Genomic DNA, 22,075 nt, shown 5'->3' with positions numbered 1-22,075 from the left:
TTCCTCAATTTTGATATCTAAAATATTCTAAAATTTATAAGTTTGTAAAACTTAAATGATAGAGTTAGAAATGTAAAACAAAAAAAATAAATAAATAAACCACATTCAAACCCACGTCCAAATGTTTCTCAAAAAAAAAAAAAAAAAAAAAAAACCACTTCCAATTTTTTTGTTTATTTTTTTAAACCACTTTCAATTCTATAACAAAAGTTTCGGATAACTCCCATAAAAATAAAAATAAAAAGTTTCGGATAAAAAATAAAAACCACGTTCAAATTTTCCCTAACAAAACCCCACGTTCAATTTTTTTTATTTAAAAAAAAAAAAAAAAAAAAAAAAAAAAAAAAAAAAACCACTTTCAATTCTATAACAAAAGTTTCGGATAACTCCCAAAAAAAAGTGTCGGATAAAAAATAAAAACCACGGTCAAATTTTCCCTAAAATAACCCCACGTTCAAATATATTTTTATAAAAAAATAAAAAAAAAAAAAAAAAACCACTTTCAATTCTATAACAAAAGTTTTGGATAACTACTCTGCTAAAAAAACTGAAAGTTAAAACCAAAAAATCCAAAAAATTTCAAATACCACGTTTAGATTCTTAAAAACAAAAAAAAATGTTATCTTTGACAAGAGTTTCGGATAACTACTCTACTAAAAAAAACTGAGGTTAAAAACAAATCCAAAAAATTTCAGATATCACATCCTAACCCAACCCACGTTCAGCCCTATCAAAAAAAAAGAAAAAAGAAAACCATGTTATTTTTTTCAAGAGTTTCAGCCCTATCAAAAAAAAAAAAAAAAAAAAACACCATGTTATTTTTTACAAGAGTTTCAGATAACTACGACTAAAATAACTGAAGGAAGTTAAAAATATGTAACACATGTATATATTTTGAAATTGAGATTCTTATTTAAAAACAAAAAAAAAAAAAAAAAAAAAAAAAAAAATCTTAACAACTTTTTTTTTTTTTTTTGAGAAACACATCTCTAACAACTACTACTATAAAAAGTGAAGGAAGTTAAAAATAGTTTTGGATTACTACTACTACTATAAAAAGTGAAGGAAGTTAAAAATCTACAACACGTCTTGGTTGGTGTTCATAGAAAGCCTTTAATGGAGGCAATTTCGGGATTACATCATTGTACAATTATGAGAGCAGAATTTGAGTTCCAGCCGAGAGGGTTAATTGGTGAGTTGATTGTTTGGAGGTATGGGTTTTAATTTAGAGATTTTGTGAGGGTGTGTTTGTGTTTTTTGTTTGAAATTCATTTTGTTGCTGGCTTTGATTTCAAGTATATTCATTTTGTTTTTTGTTATGTGTGTCATGTATTACATATTCCAAAATTGAAAATTTCATGTTCTAGAGAAAACGAATTTGTTTGAGATTGAGAGGTTTGGTGATTTTTCCGTGTACAACCTTCAGTTTGTAGATAGCAAAATCTTATTGCTATTAATTTGGTTTACAATGAATACTTACCATTACTTTGGTTTTATAGGCATTTATTAACTTTATAAAACTTAAAGACTTAACTGTTCACAAACACAACTACTAGTATTTCCCAAAAAAAAAAAAAAAAAAAAAAAATTCCTTACATCTACATGTCTATACACAAGTTTAAAAACTTGAAAGTTAATAATTTGCATTAATTATAATTTGGGATTACTATATTTTCCACTCACAAAAATACTTAGGAGTGTGATGAGTATTATGCATTTGTGAGTGAAATAACTTTTCATCACACTCCTAGGTTTTTTTTATAATTGGAAAATGTAGTAATCCTAAATTATAATAAATACTCTAAATTAACCCTTATCCAAAAAATAGAAGAACCTCTAAGCACGTGCGTGCGTTTGTAAGTGAAATAATTTTTCATCACACCCCTAGGTTTTTTTATGATTGGAAAATGTAGTAATCCTAAATTATAATAAATGCTCTAAATTAACCCTTACCCAAAAAATAGAAGAGCCTCTGAGCACGAGCGTGCTCATTGGCTCTGAGCATTATTTAGATTCTATAGTGTGTTCGTACTGTGCTGCTCTTTTTCTGCAATTCGGTGATGAAGACAAAGAAAATGTTTTATTTGCATCTCTTGGTAAGTGGTGATTGATCTTTGTAGTACATACACGACAGTATATGGTAAGGCAATGAATAACTACCTTAAGATTTTATGTTTCATACATTTTATGCATAGTTGAGGATATTTAAGATTTAAGTCTTCATTTTATTTTAAACTTAAGTTTGATTTCTATTTTTCATTAAGTAATTTAATGTTTCATCTTTATACAAAATAGTTTTCCCGTGCATCGCACGGGTTAACGACTAGTATATATATATATATATATATATAAGAGTCAATTATGCTAATTTTATATGTAGGAGTGATAGGCCCAGGAGTACATATCTGTAAAGTATATTGGGCCTCATCTGAGGACATTAAGTAGCCCGAGGACGGGTAAACACCTTTCTAAGAGTCTGTATTGGTAAGTGAATAGTTGAAGTCTGATCACGATCAACTAAGAAGATGGTCCGAGGATGAATACTTCCTTGGTTGAGCAAGGTCGAGTTCAGAAGGTGTGGTCTGACACCAAGAGCAACGTCCCGGACGATTCCATTGATGAAGATAAGTATCAAAAAGGATTAGGACAAAAGGAGGCCATAAAATATCTCAAGGAAAAGTTGCTACCACCGCATTAAATGCTCTGCAGCTAACTCTCTAGCCACATTAATGAAGAAGTAATACCTGAACAGTATCTTTCAGCCTTACAGTTACTCCCTAAAAACTTTAGGAAGGTGCTGATGGGACAAGTATCAATACCAACCATCAGACCTACATGTGGAGGGTAGAGATGAAAGGGGAAGAGGGTATAAAATAGAAGGGATACTTTGAGAGAGGGGATCAAGAAATTAAGGGAAAAACACTGTAGCAATCAAGAATTGTATTTGTAATCAAACTTGAGAGAAATATATAAGAGCTAATCTCCTCGGACTGTGCCGAGAACGATTTCCTTTAGTTTAAACCAGTCTATCTTCCTTTTCTTGTTATTTGAATCTACTTTATTTGTTGTCCAACTCATTAAAGCCCAGTTTTCTAACCCACTCTCTACAAATTCATTGTATTGGGCTTTTTAGGCCTAAGTTTATCCATCACTTGGGTAAAGGATCCAAATTGCGTCCTTACATTATAAATTTAATACTTATATTTGTATTTAATTAATTAATAAAGTAATTATGACATCATCGCGGTTCACCTCGGTCAAACCGCAGTTCGACCTTGGTCAAACCGCAGTTTGACCTTGGTCAAACCTTGGTCCGACTTTAAAAACCTTAAACTTCCCCACTTCTTGGTTCTATGAACGATTTGGGTTGAAAACCATGATTCACAGTGCCCTTCACCTTGTTTAAACCAAGTTCCATGCTCTTCACTTTGTAATAGAAAATGACTCGAAGGTGTATATTGATGCAATTAAATCTCTTACCAGCAATGTTCCTTGGAGGCTTCTTAATCTTGTTAAAGTTTTAAATTCTATAGTTAGTTCTTTTGGAAATGTATCTTTTAGTTGGGTGAGTTGAGATGTAAATTGTGCTACTCATGATTTTGCTAAATGGTCTTTGAAGCAGTCCTTTTTTGGTGTATTTAGTTTGAGTCATTGCCCTTCAAGTTTTGCTTGCATTATCTTGGATGAGGCTGGGATGTAGTTTCTAGGTGTGTAATCGGTTCGCGTTGGTCGGTGTTGAAGGCAATTTTTGCACCGAACTAAAAATTTCGATTCTAATTTTTTAGCACTAAAACCAACTTGTAAGGAAGGGACGCCGAATCGACTGATTACATTGGGTTTCAGTTCTGTTCAGTCGGGTTTCGGTGTTTGGAATGTGAGGAATATTTTTTTTGCATCAAACAAAGATATTATTGAAAGACAAAAGCAGTACAACAACTAACAAGAAAAGTAAGACCAACACAGACCTTGTTTTCAACACAAAATACAGAGCAACACAGCAAAAAACATAAAACACAAACTAAGATTAGGCTACCATCTACAAAAAAAGTAGCAGCTACAATGTTTCTTTAAAACAAACATCACGAGATGACACAAAAACCCATGGAATCCAGTACAAGCATGGGTGATTTGGGATGAGAAAAACAAAATCAAGAAGACATACCATAGCAAGAAACGAAGAGAGAGAATTGATGCTGGAAGAAATGAGAAAAATAAGATGCAGGGTATGTGGATATCAAAAAAAGAAAAAGATGTAGGGTATGTGCTTGTAAGAGGGAGAGAAAATTGGGGGAGGGGCAACTAGAAGTTGCTAGGGTTGTAACTTATAAGTTTATAACTTATAAAGATGTTAGGGTTTAAAAAAAATTTAAAAACTCAAAATGGATAGGCGAAGGCTCAAACTTGTGAACAAGTGGCCAAAACAAGCGCGTCATTCCACCAAGCTACTCACTCTATTATGTTTTAAACTTACATAAATATCTATATATCGGTCGGTTTTGGGGTGGAAAAATCCATCACCAAAATTGAAACCAAAATATTTCAGTTTCAAGAAATTCAAACCGAAACCGAACCAAAAAATTGGACTCGGTTCCGTCGGTTTCGGCCTTTTTTTTTTTTTTCTTCAGTTTTTCGGTTTTTTGCACACCCCTAGTAGTTTCGGTTTGTTCTTGCAATAAAATTTTTCTTCTCATTAAAAAAAAAAAAAAAAAAAAAAAGTAGCTTCTGACCTATCGCCATTAAAATTAAAGCTATATGAATTATGAAAACGTCATGACAATTCAGCTAGCAAATCAGCTTGGAATATTAATTACAAAAAAATGAAAAATTTGCAACCACATATCATCCGACCCACTTACCTTGGACTCTAGATTGGTCACAGATTTGAATTTCAAATTAGCTAAATACAGGTAAACTAGCCATCAAGTTGAGTTGTCATGGACTTTTCATATTAGCACAAACCATACTTCTATAATGACACTTTGATACTGTTTATTAAAATAGAGACAACTGGCCTACTCCAAAGTCCAAATACAAATGTATCCCTCCCTGGCTCCCAGCCGCCTCGTTCAGTGACAGGTCCGATTTCACACAGAAGAAACGGACAGACAGAACATGCACCACACATGGAAATCCAACCATATTTCCTTCAAAAAATCATATTCCGCTCTCGTCTGTTTAAAAAAGTGTCCAATTATTTGAACACAGTTCATCTTTATTGAATCCATTTAAAGTGAATATGAGTTTATTGTAAGATTTGCCATTTCGGATGGTTACACACATTGAGCATCCACATTGGTGGAGCCATAATTTTAGATATTTGACTTTACTAAAAGTTATTTTATCTATTTTACCTTCTTCCTTTACAAGGCATCCAACATCAGTAGTTTTATTTTAGTTTTTAACACAATAAAATAATATATCATTCAACAGCCAAAACACAACCACAACCACCATCAAAGCCATGGAAACCACCGCACAGCTGCAACGCCACCACTGTGACCAAAACTCATCAAGAACCAAAGAAGAAGACCAAAAAAAAAGAGAGTAGAAAAACCAGAAAAAAACAAGCAGAAATATGAGCAAAACCTAGATCAAAAAAACTAGAAAAAAAAGAGTAGAAATATGAGCAACCTAGATCGAGAACAACTAGCAAAAACCCAAGCCCAAAACCTAGTGAGGCCGAAACCCACGCTCGAAACACAAACCTGAAACGCAAACAAAGCCCGAAACCCAGCCCAAAACGCAAACAAAGCCCGAAACCCAGCCCGAAATCCATGCCGAAACACAAACTCAAACACCGAAACCCATACCAAAACACAAACACAACCCAAAACGCAGCCCGAATTACACTCTGAAACACAAACATAAATGTCGAAACCCATATTGAAACAAAAAAAAAACAAACGCCAAAAATGGGTTAGCAATGGGCTTGGGGCTTAGGGCTTGGGTTGGCAACTAGTTGAGGAAGAAAGATGGTCGGAGCTTGGCGAGAGAGATGGAGGAAGAGAGAACCTAGAGCTTAGGAAACAAAGGGAGTCTGTAACGAAGAAAAAAAAAGAAAAAAAAAAAGAAACATTATTTTAATTGGAGGTTTAATAAAATATCATATTTTTGCTTTAGCTTCTTGCTATAGTGCACAACACTATAGCTTAAAGCATCCACAACAGTGAAGTTAAAAATTTAACTATTTGGTACCACAAAAAATTACTTTATCTATTTTACCTACTCACTTTACAAAACATCCAGCAGCAGTGGATCTATTTTAGCTTTCAACACAATAAAATAATATAAACATCACAATAAAATAATATTTCTACTAAATTATTTTATTAATTTCATTCTTTCTCTTTCTTAAAAAAAAAAAAAAAAAAACTTTCTTTCTCTCTATCTCACGCCGTGCCTCACTCTTCATTCTCAAAAAAAACTTCTCATTTCTCTCCTCTCCATTCTCCACTCCCACTTCTCTCTATCTCATCGCCACTCTCTCCTTCCCACCCATCACCATCTCGAAACCTTCCTCACCGGCGCCAGAGACGAAATCATCGAAGCTCTCGAGGATCTTGTGGCCTGTGCGTTGCTTCGATCTTTCTCTCTACTCTATTTCTGTGGGTTTGTGTTTTGTGGTGTTTTGTGATGTGGGTTTGGTGGATCGGCACTGCTAGTGGTTCGATTCGGTGTTTTGTGGTGTGGGTTTGGTGGATCGGCGTTTCTGGTGGTCCAATTCGGTGTTTGTCTTATCTATATACGTGGGAGTTTTCTATCGGCCAGAATTCTTACATAAAGGATAACATAACATAAACAATTGGTGCAACTGAAAAAGTAGAAAAAATGGTAGACTTTAAATGCTAGGTACTTACCACAGTAGTCTCAGAGAGTAACATTGTTTGTTAAAATTTTCTGTTATCAGTATTGTTTTAGAGTACGAATGATGTTTACTAAGAGTATTCACATTAGGAATGACATATGTCATATGTAAAGAAAATTTAGTATAAAAGTTCAAAACCCCCCACACATTTGGACTTGTAAAAACCAACTATTGCAAAAAAATTTGCAATAGTGCTACAGTGTAATTCTACCTTAGAAGCTCAATTCTTAAAATAAAAAAAATAAAAAAAATAAAAAAAACTAATATTTTATTCACTTACTTTATCAATTTATCTCTCTCACCAGCCTTTTAGGTTTTGGGTTTTTGTTTTTATTTGGATTTTAGGATATATTATTTTATTGTGTAAAAATATTATTTTAATGTGCTATATTGTCAAACAATGGGAAGGATGATGAGGTAGTGAGGTTGAAGGCTGAGCTGAATACATTATGTGAGAAAGAAGAGTCAATGTGGCATCAAAGATCAAGGTTACAATGGATTCAAAGTGGAGATAGAAATACCCAATTCTTTCATGGGACAGCAACTCAAAGAAAGCGAAAAAATTCCATTAAGGGGCTTAGGGATAGTGAAGGGAGATGGCAGACAAAGGAGGGCATTTACACAAAAATACTTGTGGACTTCTATGCTGATTTGTTCACAACATCCAATCCTCACAACCTTGATAGCATTACGGAAGGAGTGCAGGAAGTGGTCACAGAGGAGATGAATGCAAAGCTTACAACCATGTACACAATAGAAGAGGTGGAGTTGGCAATTAAGGAGATGGCACCTCTTAAAGCACGGGGCCCAGACGGACTGCCACCATTTTTTTATCAGACTTATTGGACCAATGTGGGTATGGATATTTCTCAAGCTGTACTTTCTTGTCTAAATTCAGGTTCTCTTTTAAAGTCCATCAATCATACTTTTATTACTTTAATCCCAAAAGTAAAAAACCCGGAAAAAGTATCTGAATTTAGACCAATAAGTCTATGCAATGTAATCTATAAAATTGTCAGTAAGGTTATAGCTAATAGGCTTAAACCTTTTCTAAATAATATTATCTCTGAAACACAAAGTGCCTTCACTGCAGGTAGATTGATCACTAACAATATTCTAATTGCATTTGAATCCTTGCATCACATGAAGACTAGCTGTGCAGGAAACTCTGGGTATATGACTTTAAAATTAGATGTGAGTAAGGCGTATGACAGGGTGGAGTGGATTTTTTTGGAGAAAATTCTCTTGAAGTTGGGTTTCCAAAATTCTTGGGTTTCTTTGATTATGGAGTGCATCACTACGGTGACATATTCTATAATGGTTAATGGGGAGCCACAAGGTATGATTACCCCAATTAGGGGACTTAGACAGGGGGACCCATTGTCTCCTTATCTTTTTCTTTTTTGTGCGGAGGGCCTAGATGATATCCTTCGAAGGGCAGCTAATGATGGGGAAATCAATGGTTTTTCACTTTGTAGAAGAGGGCCGAAGATTACTCACCTCTTTTTTGCAGATGATTGCCTTTTGTTTTACAGGGCAACCTTGGCAGAATGCGAGAAAATAAAAATATATTGAACATTTATGAAGCTGCCTCCGGTCAAATGGTGAATAAGGACAAGACTACTCCATTCTTTAGCAGAAACACAAATAAGGCTACCCAAGAAGCAATCAAAGTCTCCCTTGGTCTTCCGGCTATCCAACATTATGAGAAGTATTTGGGATTACCCTCCTTTGTTGGTAGGAACAAGAAGGCTTGCTTTACTCACATCAAGGAAAGGATTTGGTCCGAGATGCAAGGATGGAAAGAGAAGTTGCTATCTCAAGCGGGCAAAGAAGTCATGATAAAAGTAGTGATCCAATCAATAACGGCCTACTCTATAAATGTTTTTAAGTTGCCGGTAAGTCTATGCAAGGATATTGAGGCAATGATCTGGAAATTTTGGTGGGGAAGTGGTGAAGGAAAAAAGATTCATTGGGTAAAATGGAGTACACTTTGTTCCTCAAAATCGATCGGAGGTATGGGGTTTCAAGATATAAAAAATTTCAATGAGGCTATGCTTGCAAAGCAGATTTGGAGACTTTTCCATCAAAAACACACCCTACTGTACAAGGTATTTAGTGCTAAGTATTTTCCGGGGGGTAATATCTTAGATGCACCAATGCCCACTAATTGCTCTTATGCTTGGAAGAGCATCCTACAATCTAGGAGGGTGATACAGAAAGGAGTTGTTTGGAGAGTAGGGGATGGGCGAAAAATAGATATTTGGTGTCATAATTGGCTGCCTGAACCTGGTATGAGCAGAGTGGTGTCGCCAAAAATTGATGAAGGGCTGAACCGGGTGTGTGATCTCTTTTATCCTAATACAAAAATATGGAATTGGGAGGTGCTGCAGAACTCATTTTACCCGTGGGAAGCTGAAGCAATAAGGAACATTTATGTAAGTGAGATGTGCAACACCGACTGCCTTGTTTGGCCCAAAACAGTTGATGGGTGTTACTTAGTTAAGTCCGCATATCAGATGCTTGTAACAGAGGTGATCAACGAAGCGCCATCATCGTCGAACGGGGAAGAGTTGAAGGTGTGGAGGAGTATTTGGAAGATCAAAGCACCTCCAAGAGTCAGACACTTCATGTGGAGAGCAACAAGGGACTCTCTACCTTCAAAACAAAATCTAGCTCGACGGAAAATCGCTTTAGACGAAAAGTGTTCACTGTGCGATGAGCAGCAAGAATCGGTCATGCACATGTTATGGTTGTGCGACCAAGCCAAGGCTGTATGGATGTCCATCCCTAGCTTCTCCTGTTTGTACCAGACTGGGTATCGGTCCTTTTTTGATCTACTTGAGGCAGTGCTTGATTACGGATTAGCTTTCACAGTTGCTCTGTTTTCAACCATAGCCTGGAGTTTATGGCAGCGGCAGAATAAGATTCGGGTGCGACAACATTCATGGCCTCTACATGAAATCAGCAGAAAAGCGAAGGAATTAGTGGTGGAGTTCTTCGACATACACAAACAACCCCCTAGGCTAGCGGTGCAACGTCCCCAAGTGCGATGGATAAAGCCTCCACAGGATGTTTACAAAGCCAATTTTGATGCAGCTCTTTTTGATAGTAGTAACATGGCAGGTATAGGAGTGGTGATTAGAGACTATAATGGAAGCGTTATTGGTGCTCTGAGTCAGAAAATAGCTTTGCCTCAATCAATAGAACATGCAGAGGCACTTGCGGCATCTCGGGCTGTGGCTTTTGCAAAGGAACTCTGTTTATTCGAAGTAATATTTGAAGGAGACTGTTTACAGGTAATGAAAGCTATTAACACAAAGGAGCCTTGTCATACTCTGTTTGGTCATATCATTGAGGAAATATGGAGTTTGAGTTCCTCTTTAAGGACGTGTAGCTTCCAACATGTCAGAAGAGAGGGCAACAATTTGGCACATGCCTTAGCTAGACGAGCAGTTGTATCTGCAGATACTGATGTATGGGTGGAAAAACTACCCTCGAATTTGGATGATGTATTCAATCTTGATTTAGTTTAATAAAATTCACTTATTTGATTCTCAAAAAAAAAAAAAAAAAAAAATTGTAAAACAAAAGTTAGGATGTTGAAAGTATTGTAAAATGGTATAGTATAATTGATAAAGTAACTTTTTGAAATAGTAAAATAGGATGAGATAAAATTTTGAGATGTGAATGCTTTATGAGTCATAAAATTGACTGTTTTTTATTTAAATATTTCGGATCCCTTTCTTTGCCTAAAACTTTTTTTTTGTTTTTTTTTGTTTTTGGGGTAAAGGAATAATCTTTATTATCCACTAAAGCCAAGAAAAATACAATATTCCTTAATAAAATTGATACAACCTTCAAAGATTTGATCTATTCCCATGTCTGTGAACTCAGATATGAAATCACAGAAATCAAACAAAAATCTTAACACAGTAAAAATAGAACAAGAGAACTAAGAAATCTGCGATCAGTGTAATTATTAATTAGTCCATCACTGTTGTTGTTCTCATGTACACAAAGATATCCAGAAACAGAACAGAACTACAGAGCTGCTGTTACATTGAAAACTGAAACTCCATCACAAACTAGACCTATTTTTTAAGTGGGATATAATATTTTATTCCACATACAAAAAAAATAAAATAAATAAACACAAACACCGAAATACACCACCATAATTATAACCTTACTTAGAAATATATTTTACACTGTGCTAACATACAAAACACCCGTATTTCCGGGGTTCCTCATCATGAATGTTTTGTTTTTGAATGACATGGGAATGACAAAATGAACATATCTAGCAACCGGCAATCTGGGAAGTTTCAGGTTGAGGAAGAGGAGGAGGAGACATTGCCATTGATAATGATAAGCCATTGAGTTGAGGTCTAAGCTTGTTCTTCCAAATATCTTTGTAACAACCGGTGTCGCCGCCTCTTTTTTTAGCCTCCACCACCACCAACTTCTCCGTTAACCGGTAAACATCGACACCAAACACCAAATTACCACTCTGCCCTCCCAGCTCCACGCCCCAATCTTTCTTGCTCTTCACCTTCAACTTCTCCACCTTCGCGAAGTCCTCAATTTTCTCCACGATCTTCTCCGGCGACTCGGTGGACACGAATCGCTGTAGCCCACTGTCGCTCGAGTTACACGAGTCGTCGAACAAACCAGACAAGTTCAAACCCGACGAGAACGAAATGATATCAAAGGCGTTCAATTCTGTAACCTTGAACTCCTCCACCTTAACCTCCTCGTCGTAGACATTCACTTCCTTGTACCCTTTCTTAAACCACGGGTCCCTCATCATCTCGTCAATGGTGATCCTCTTCTCGGGATTAGTGTCCAAAAGCCGAGACAGGAACCGCCTCAGATCCGAGGAAAACCACTTCGGACACCGGTACTCTCCTTTGTAAATCTTCTTGTACATAGCCATCAGGTTGGGATCGTTAAACGGCAAATAACCGGCGTTCAGAACGTACAAAATGACGCCGCACGACCAAACGTCGATCATCGCGCCGTCGTAGCCTCTCTTCGTCAAAATCTCCGGCGCCACGTAAGCAGGCGTGCCGCACAGAGTGTGCAAGAGCCCGTCGGGTCGGATCTGCTCCTTGACGGCGGAGAGTCCGAAATCGGAGACTTTCAGGTTGCCGCTCTCGTCGAGGAGGAGATTCTCCGGCTTGAGATCGCGGTGGAAGATGCCGCGCGAGTGGCAGAATCCGACGGCGGAGATGAGCTGCTGGAAGTACTTCCGGCTGAGATCTTCGGTGAATCGGCCTTTAGCGACCTTAGCGAATAACTCGCCGCCTTTGACGAACTCCAACACGAAGTAGATCTTGGTTTTCGAAGCGAGCACTTCATAGAGTTTGACAATATTTGGATGACTGAGGTTGCGCATAATCGAGATCTCGCGCTTGATATTAGACATCAAACTCGTACCCGCGATCTTCTTCTTGTTGATGATCTTAATCGCCACGCTTTGTCCGGTACTGACATTGCGTGCGTGGTAAACCTTAGCGAAGGCACCGCATCCCAAAAGCCTTCCCAGCTCGTATTTCCCAAACAACGCATTGTTGTTGGGAGCATTTTCGATCTCTGGCATTAGATTTAGCGATAATAGTCCAGAGATCGAACACCTGTGGTTCGATCAGAATTTGAAAAAAGAACTGAAAACGAAAAACAAATTCGCAAAAATTTCGAAAACAAAAAAAGGTCCCTTGTAGAAGAAACAGTTAATTATTTCGGTTGTTCAAATGTTTTCGTTTTGTTTGTTGAAGAAGTTGTTGTTGTTGTTGAGAGCGATGTAGAAAAATATGAAGACTGAAATGCGTGTTTAGCGGTGAAAGTTTCGGGAGTGGTTCAAATAGAGAGGAGGAACAAGTTCTTTAAAGAAGTATCTAGGAAGAATGTACCTTTATTTCAATTTTTTATGGTCGTTTTTTTGTTTTTACTTTTTGTTTGAATTTTAAAATTATGGTTAACAGTGACGCTATCCACGCGTCAGATAAGATGTGGAAAACTAAGTTGACAGTAAGGTGTGATATTTAAGTTACTTGTCAGTGATTTTATCCACGTTGCCTATTGTATGTGGACACGGTCACAGAGACTTTTCAACACTTGCCGCGATGGTGCCGTCCGCGGTTCAACGCTATCTACACTGATGCGTGTGGCAAAACACTATTATAAGCGACAGTGTTTTTTTTTTTTTTTTTTTTTTTTTAAATAAAATTTTTGTGCTCATATTTAGCAATTTATTTGAGAAGAGAAATGATGCTACACTTTTATGATAAATTTTAGGAAATAGGTTTTTATTGGTAGTTATGAGTGGATAAAAAAGTAATTTAATGTCTAATTTAAATTTAAATTAATAACAACTTATTACTTATTATTTATTATGAAAATATTATATAAGGTAACATTTTTCATTTGAAAATGTTGACTAAATAACAGATTTTAGTATCTGTTTGGATCTGGCATTTGTTGCGCTTTGCGTTTGCGTCTATCTGTTTGGATTCGGCATTTGTTGTGTGTGTGTGTGTGTGTTTTTTTTTTTTTTTTTTTACTACTGCAGCATGTGTTTCAGGGGGACAAATTTCACTGTTCATGAATAGTATCATGAACAGTAGCCATATATATTTGACTTTTCAACACCTTTTCATTAGGGGTGTCAATGTTCGATCCAACCCGCGAACACAACACGAACCCAACACGGGTTTTTTTGGGTTAGGGTTGGGCCTTAATGGGTTTGGGTCATAAACGAGTTGACCCGAAAGTGACACGATAAGAAAAGTGTCATAAGCGGGTCAACCCGCGTAACCCGCAATAGACACGTTTGACACGCCAATTTATTTGTGTCAACCCAAAATGACCCTTTTGACACAATCCGTTTAACTCGTATAACAAATAAATATTTATTTTATTTTAGATTTATCAAATACCTTTTATATCCAACATATATTTTAAATTTAAAAAGAAAAGTGAGCATTTATAAAAATTTACAAGGGATATAATTGGAAATTGAAACTTTACAGGCCCTAGAACTACTAATACCTTTTTTTTTTTTGGCATAAAACTTGCACAAATGAAATTGGATGAGCTTGTGAAAGATGTTATGAATTTGGACATTAACAAAGAATCTATGGATGGTAATTGTGGTCATAGTCAGGATTAGTCTACTGTTTGCTCAAATTCTTTTAATATTGATACTTAGCATTTGGTGAGTTCCAAGGATATTATATTTTTGTTGAGCTATGTTATTTTATTTTTGTTAAACTTTGTTATTTTGAATTTGGGTTGAAGTGTATGCACTTCTTTTGGAGTGTAAAAATCTTATTTCTAGATGAATGTTATATTTTTGTTGAACTATATTATTTTGAATGTGGGTTGAAGACTTGAAGTGTATGCACTAACTTTTGGGATGTAAAAAAAATTATTTCTAGATCAATGTTATATTTAATATTATGCAGGTTGAAATAAGTTGTGTTACATTCGTGTCAACCTAACACGACTTGTTTATTAAGTGTGTCAAATGGGTTGGGACAGGTCAACCCGCTTTATTAACAGGTCGGGTTAGGGTTGAAGGATCATGACACGATTATTAAATGGGTCGAGTTAGGGTTGAGCCATTTAGTCGAATACCCCTACCTCAACACGACACGAACCCGACACGCTAACCCGAATTGACACCCCTACTTTTCATCACACCTGTGGGTTTTATGGTATTATTCACACATTTAAAAATTTTAAAAATTATTTTGTTATAGTGTTTTCAGTTTTCAGTAAAAATAAATTGTATTTAAACAGACTCTTAGTAGAAGAAATTGCCACGTTTTGTTTGTGAATTACTAGACGAGGAGAATTAATAAAGTGGCCTTAAAAGGAGTAAAAAAAAAAAAAAAATAGTACCATAAGCTATTACACAACTCTTTTTTGGCAAACTGTATGGTAAAGAAAAAATTGTGGATTTATGTATAAGCAAAGAACAACAGCTCACCGTCTACCAAGATAGAATTATAGCAAAGAATTGTGGAATATTTTTTGGTTCTAGAACCACTAAGAAGCTTTAACAATAACTATTTCTTTGCTGTATTTCTATATATATGCCTAAACAATTGTTCGATGTCAAAAAAACAGGCGGATATAATGGAAATTAGTAAGTGACCTGTACTACAGTTACCATACAGGGTTAATAAGAACAAATTCATTACTTATTAGGTAAGTAAAGAAGGTGTCTAAATTAAGAACTCAGGAAGAATCAAGAAAATTAGTCTAAGAAATGATAGAGATTTTAGTGGAAGAAATTGCCACGTTTTGTTTGTGAATTACCACACGAGGAGAATTAATGAAGTTGCCTTAAAAGAAGTAAAAAAAAAAAAAATTTAAAAAAATTAAAAATAAAATCTAGTAGTACGAGCTATTAACACTATTCTTTTTTGGCGAAGGGTATGGTAAAGAAAAAATTGTAGATTTATGTATAAGTAACAAACAACAGCTCACCGTCTACTAAGATAGAATTATAGCAAAAAGTTGTGGAATAGTTTTTGGCTCTAGAACCACTAAGAAGCTTTAACAATAACTATTTCTTTGCTGTATTTCTATATATATGCCTAAACTATTGTTCGATTTCAAAAAATCAGGCGGATATAATGGAAATTAGTAAGGGAACTGTACTACAGTTACCATACTGTGTTAATAAGAACAAATTCATTACTTAGTAGGTAAGTAAAGAAGGTGTCTAAATTAAGAACTAAGGAAGAATCAAGAAAATTAGTCTAAGAAATGATAGAGATTTTACTATTTTCAGCACCAGCCAGCGCACTCACTTTTTTTAAATTTTGAAGTGTTTCTCAACACCCAATTGAAAAGAGTGTCGAGCTATTATTTTAGGCAAAAGCAAACAATGATATTCCAATATAACACTTTGTTTAAACCAAAAAAAAAAAACGCGGTCCATTTCTGTCCTGTCTCCTGGGAGTCTTCCACTTGACAATTATGCAAACAGCAAAGTATGATAATATTAATAAGGCAGCTTTTCAAGTGCCAATTTGAAATTTGAAACTATAAAAAACTTTACAATCTTATTGGCCAAATATATAAAACCGTGCAAATATTGGCCGCTGTGTGATAAACGTGTGGCAACTGGTAATAAGAGCGGTTATAGACTAGACTGCCAGTCAACAATTTCAATTTCACAAAGTAAGGACTAAGGACATACTAGTGCATTCGGTACGACTTGCCGTTGCTGATAGCTTGACCTTCATAATTCAATATCTTTAATGTATAAACAGGTAATCCTTCTTAATTTTCCTTGTTTTTAAAATTTTTTTTTATTTAAAGAATTAAATATTTCATAATTTTTAAAACTATTAATAAACTATAACCCTATAATCTCTAAATTATTTTACATAAAAGATTGATACAAAATGTTCTAAAAAATATTACTTATGATTAAAATGACATAATTATGATTAAAAAATATTAATTAAAATATTGATACAAAATGTTCTATATATATACATATATAATAGGACATTTTTGGATTAAATTTTTTTAATGTGTATAAAATTTTATATTTCAAATTTTTGGTAAACTTTTATATATTTGGTATATAAAAAAAAAAATCTATGATGTGTATAAAATTTTCATTTCCTTGCTTATATGTAACTAGATTCATTTCAAAAAATTTATAATAGGATATAAAGTGAAGTCTAACATGACGAGGGCACTAGTAAAAGGATATACTAGATTTTATTTTTATACATTGACAGTTGGTTGAACTTTGAGATATTTTGTTCCACCACAGAAATTTATTTGATGTTTTTTATTTCAAAAATTTACATGATATTGAGAGAATCATTTCAAGGATTGAATGAATCTTAAGAGTGGAATTAGCGGATTAATCTCCTTTTTAACTACTCAGTTTTTGTATTTGTATTTGTATTTGCGGTTCATTTTATTTATTTATTTAGTAATAGTAATAAAAATAATAAAAAAAGATTAATGCTACAGCTACAAATTGTTTTATAATATTTTTACAAATTGACCAACTTTTTATTAGTTTTTATCTAAGTCTATTATTAACATCATTTTTTTCATTTATCAATAACTACTCATCAAATCAGCATTTTGTAAATTTTTTTTAATACAAAAATTTGTATAGTTAACATTATTCATAAAAAAAACAAATAAAATAGAAAAAAAAATTAATATTAATGACTTGAATAATGGATGAACGGCCAATATCTGTTACTGGTTTGAACTATAAGATTTTTACAATAATATACTATCTTTGGTCAAGCAAAACTTACACCGATAAAAGACCATTAGGTTCGACATTAGAGTGTTGAGGATCAAGTTGGACTGTCTGCTACTGCATTTTACGGTTTACCAGTAGATTTGCATTCACTGCCTGCGCATCATCATTGACTGACTGGCAGTGATATTCTAGTTTTTTAAATTTTGGTTAGATGATGAAGTCGGTATGGAAATAAATATATTAACACTTTCGCAGATGTTGCTTTTGTTATCCCACCTGGTGGCCTACCTCTCGTTTGATTTGTAAAAATTATCTTACCATTTGCCATGTGTGTTCATTTCATGTGCCCTATGTCAGAAATTTCGCAGTCGGTACTTCAACTATTTCTGTCTAGTACTACAATTATTTTCACAATTTGTTCACATTATTACTTATAAGTTGTGAAATTATAGATTCATTTAGATCCCTCATTTTTTTTTTACTATTTACATCTCGTCAAATAGTTGAGTTGTAATCAAAGTTGTAAAAATTGATGTGATAGTAGACTTATTACTCGTCGGTCAAGCATGATGAATAAGATTTTGGGAATATTTTCCATTATTGAGGAGGTAATAAAGTGACCAAAATTCAGCCAAGCATTAAGGTGTTAGGCAATCGGCATTGTTCAAGAATCAAGATATATGGAATATCAAATTAAAGCATGGAATATATGTCTTAATAGTAGTTACATTTTTTTTTTTGGATAAGTAATAGTAGTTACATTAATAACAAAGGCTTAATTATTGTGATAATAGTATGGCTGAGAGACCCTCTGAATGACTGTACCTTGCTAATTTGCAAGTGTGGTAATTAGAGGGCAGATCAAGGTTATGATAAGTAATTATCTATGGGTTCACTCAACACTGGGTGGCAATGTGTCTAGTTGTGCGAGTTTTTGGACCCAAACCGACTCTAATAATAACAGTTTTGAGTTTTTTTGCTTCTTAATTCCATTTGGGATGAGTTTGATTAGGGTTTTGAAAGGATTTTTAATTTTAAGTATGTGAACACGAATTTCTGTCCAAATTTTTTTTCCAAACCCGACCCAGTTATTAATTTTCTTTACACAAAATATGGCATGGTTTATATTATAAAAGTAATTGTGTCTATATGTCTCTCTTAAAATATTACTCAATCTAGTGTAGAATACTTAATTTTTTTTAAACAATATATTAGGTGTTTAATTTTAGATTAACTTGACTTGATTTGATTTTGACCAAACTTATGAAAAGATAAACAGGAGGATTTGATACGAATTTGGGTTTTTTGAAACATATACAAGATGCATTTTGGAAAAATTTGTAAAATTTAAAAGAGTTTAATACGAAAAATAATAGATAATTAATTTGGAGTTTGAAGTGAAAGACATTTTTGGTCTCAAACCCCACCATAGTCCACAGTCTTTAGCTACCATGCATTCAAAAGTTAAGGTCCTAATTACTTTTCATTGTTCATGGATGGAAACCAAGTACAAGTCCGGATCAAAATCCCCTTCACATCACCATAGTCCACAGTCTTTAGCCACCATGCATTCAAAAGTTAAGGTCGTAATTACTTTTCATTGTTCATGGACGGAAACCAAGTACAAGTCCGGATCAAAATCCCCTTCACATCATCATCTAGCTATAGTTGGGCCCTTGAGTTTTAAGTGGCTGTCAATGAGAACGGGTGTTTGGTATCAATGTTTAAACAATAGTTTTCAATATTTAAATATTGAAACATGTATTTTTACAACACTTTTTAATTTATATATATTTCTACAACACTTAAATAACAATACTAGAAATCTCTAAACGTACATGATATTTCTTTGTTGCTTCTATGATATTTTTGAAGTAAACGAGCATTCAATGTTCAAACGTACATGCATGAAGAACATGTGGTAGTAGGGCAGAAAATCCAAAGGAACAGAAGCCAACAAAAGGACACTCACAAGATAAGTCACGTGAATTCCATTCGATTCCCCTACATGTCTTTTTTCTTGGATTTTGTCTTTATGATGTGACGATGATTTCGTCGATATTCGATATTTCAATCCAATCCAATCCAATGTCTCACGTCCATTCCTCATCAACTTCAAGCAATCCACGCCATGAAACAAATTGTATGATCTCTCGCTCTCCGACTCTCGTGATCAGCGATTGCATAGCATGAAAGGTGTTTTGGTATATCTCTGGTTGGTCACCAACTAGATATATATGTGGCTCCTGCTGTAAGCAGGGGCGGCCCAACATAATTTGGGACCTAAGGCGAAAAATTTATGCGGGGCCTTAATATGTAAATATTAATTAAATAAAATTATTTAATACTAATCAAATTAAGGTTAATTTGATACATTAAATACATAAATAATACCAACTAGACTAATGTTAATTTCATATAGAGAATTGAATATCATAGTTGAATTATAAATATTAATAAAAAGAAATAAAAATATATTGCGATTGAAAAAGATACTTTATTTTGGATATAAGATGATGCTAGTTAAATAAAGTTGTAATCTAATTTTTAATTTTATATTTTGATTTTAAGAGAGAGAGAGAGATAGATATTATTTGGTGTATAGTTTTGTAGGATATTAGTTTACAAAAATCAAAGTCTTAAACTATTAGGGGAGATTAATCTATAATTGATGATTTAACACATTTGCAACATCTTTTTGAAATATTTTAGGGTTTCAATTGAGTTAAGGTTCTATTGATCTTGTACTTTGAGAGTCTTAATAAAAATGAAAAAGAAAAATGCGCTAATTAAAAGTACTATAAAATGTTCAAAATATAATGTGATATTGTCTCTTATTGGTGAACTTCATCAATTTAACTAATGAATGTTTATATCACGTTTTTTTGTGATTAATAACATGACAATTGGTAAGCCAATAATAAAATTTGTACATCACTAATAAAAAAAATATGCAACCTTTAGAAAATATATATAATTTTATAAAAATTTAGGCCTTTAACTATGAAAAATGGGGCCTTTTTTTTCAAGGAAATTTTTGTTTTTTGGTGGGGCCTTAGGCCTAGGCCTAACTTGCCTAGGCCTTGAGCCGGCCCTGGCTGTAAGTGGCAGTCTATTTTTTTGTTTTGGGGGGATAATTAGAGGCCACTGGTTACTAAATCTCTTTTTTTTTTTTGGGTAAACCGTTACTAAATCTCAAGATATATTGAATCCGATTGTGGACTTGAAGAGCCTGTACTGTCCACTCCACACGCTATTATTGATTTGATGGGCTGTTTACGTCAAAATATAAAATGACACGGATACTGTACGTCCATTTTGAAAGGGATTAGGCATGGATTGGGTTTGTGCTGCTCAGTGCTCAACATTTGAGAGTGTGGTTGCCAATTAACAAGGATCCAAATCGGCAAATCCCATGCAAGTCTCAACCATTTGATTAGAGAGAGGAAAACAAAAATGTAACTTTTTTAAATTTCCAAGTTTTTTCCTTCTTTAATCGAAAGGGCAAGATGAAAAAAACAAAAGTCATCCATAGGTTATTACATTTCGTGTATTGAACGGCCGTGGATTAACCATTATGATTTTACACTTTCGACAAGTCATGTTTTTTAATATTTGATAATATAATATATATCTAAGTTTTGAGTAAAAGACTCAAGCCCAAGCTCGAAAGTCGTATCTAAGTTCTGAGTAAAAGATAGGAGAGGGGGAGGGCCCAAGTCCATATCTAAGTTCTTAGTAAGAAGCCCAATTAAGAATAGAAGCGAAAACTATAGGCTCATCTCATTTATAAGAAGTAGCTCAACAAGATAATTTGTGAGCAGAGTAATTAAGGTTACTAAGGCCCGTTCGGTATGGCATTTGAAGCAACTATTTTCAGTTTTTAAATAATATTACACATTTTTTTTAATATTTTTTTACTCACACATATTTTAAAAAATTACAAACAACATTACTCAAACTTCTCTCCCAAATAGTGATTTTAAAGAATAGGAAACAATGGGGGAATTCTAGCATTTTACCCTTATTTTTCAAAATATTTGGCAATATGCCCCTGTTTCCAAACTATTTAGGTTTGTGCCCCTGTTTTGAAACTCGATTTCCTCAAAATCAAGTTTCAATGAAGAACTCAATTAGTTTAAAATCGAGTTATGTCCGATCAAACTTAAAAATTAAAAAACTTGCATGGAACTCGAGTTCATGAAGCTCGAGTTCCCTTTAAAACGCCACTATAGCATGATCTGAACGTAGCTATAGGTTTTGGGCTGATCAAACTTAAAATTAAAAAAAAAAAAAAAAAAATGCATGGAACTCAAGTTCCATTTAAAACGCCGCTATAGGTGTTCCTGAATGCAACTATAGGTTTAGGCTGATCAAACTAAAAAAAAAAAAAATTGCATGAAACTCGAGTTTCGAGTTCAAGGAAATCGAGTTCCATGCAATTTTTTATTTTTTTTTTAATTTTTTAATTTTACCTATAGCTGCGTTTCATGGAGACCTATAATGGCATTTTTATGGAACTCTAGCTCCATGAACTCGAGTTCCATGCATTTTTTTTTTTTTTTTTTAAAGTTTCATCGCCCTATACTCGATTTTCTACCAATCAAGTTTTTTGATTGAAACTCGATTTTAATAAAATCGAGTTTCGTAACAGGGGCACGGATCTAAATGGTTTGGAAACAGGGCATATTGCCAAATATTTCGAAAAATAGGGGTAAAAGGCTAGAATTCCCGAAACAATGGGCATAACTTCCAATAGGATATATAAAACAATGGGAGAAAGAGATTGCAAATTGTCAATCGAGCTCATTAGTTTACCCTATCTATCTGAATGATCGGTCTTAACTTGGGAGGAAGAACTGGTAATAGACATAAAACCATCCATTCAGGTATCATAGGTTTTGAATTCCCTTCAAACAGGACAAATGAGATATTATGATGAGCAGCCAATT

General features: G+C 34.2%; 1 protein-coding gene across 1 annotated transcript; it reads right to left on the bottom strand.

The window, feature by feature from the left end:
- Positions 1-10,812: 10,812 nt before the first annotated feature.
- LOC126727255 (CBL-interacting serine/threonine-protein kinase 11) lies at positions 10,813-12,755 on the bottom strand. The gene has a single exon (XM_050432842.1). It carries the CDS (start codon positions 12,468-12,470, stop codon positions 11,169-11,171), a length of 1,302 nt encoding a protein of 433 aa, XP_050288799.1. The 5' UTR covers positions 12,471-12,755; the 3' UTR covers positions 10,813-11,168.
- Between the last annotated feature and the right edge of the window lie 9,320 nt (positions 12,756-22,075).

This window comes from Quercus robur, chromosome 1 (assembly GCF_932294415.1).
Source record: "Quercus robur chromosome 1, dhQueRobu3.1, whole genome shotgun sequence".
Lineage (NCBI taxonomy): Eukaryota > Viridiplantae > Streptophyta > Magnoliopsida > Fagales > Fagaceae > Quercus > Quercus robur.
The sequence above is the reverse complement of the archived record's forward strand: the minus strand, read 5'-3'. Positions and strand labels throughout refer to the sequence as shown.

Excerpts from the sequence above, each read along its gene's own strand:
- LOC126727255 (XM_050432842.1), bottom strand. The coding sequence starts at position 12,470 with ATGCCAGAGATCGAAAATGCTCCCAACAACAATGCGTTGTTTGGGAAA.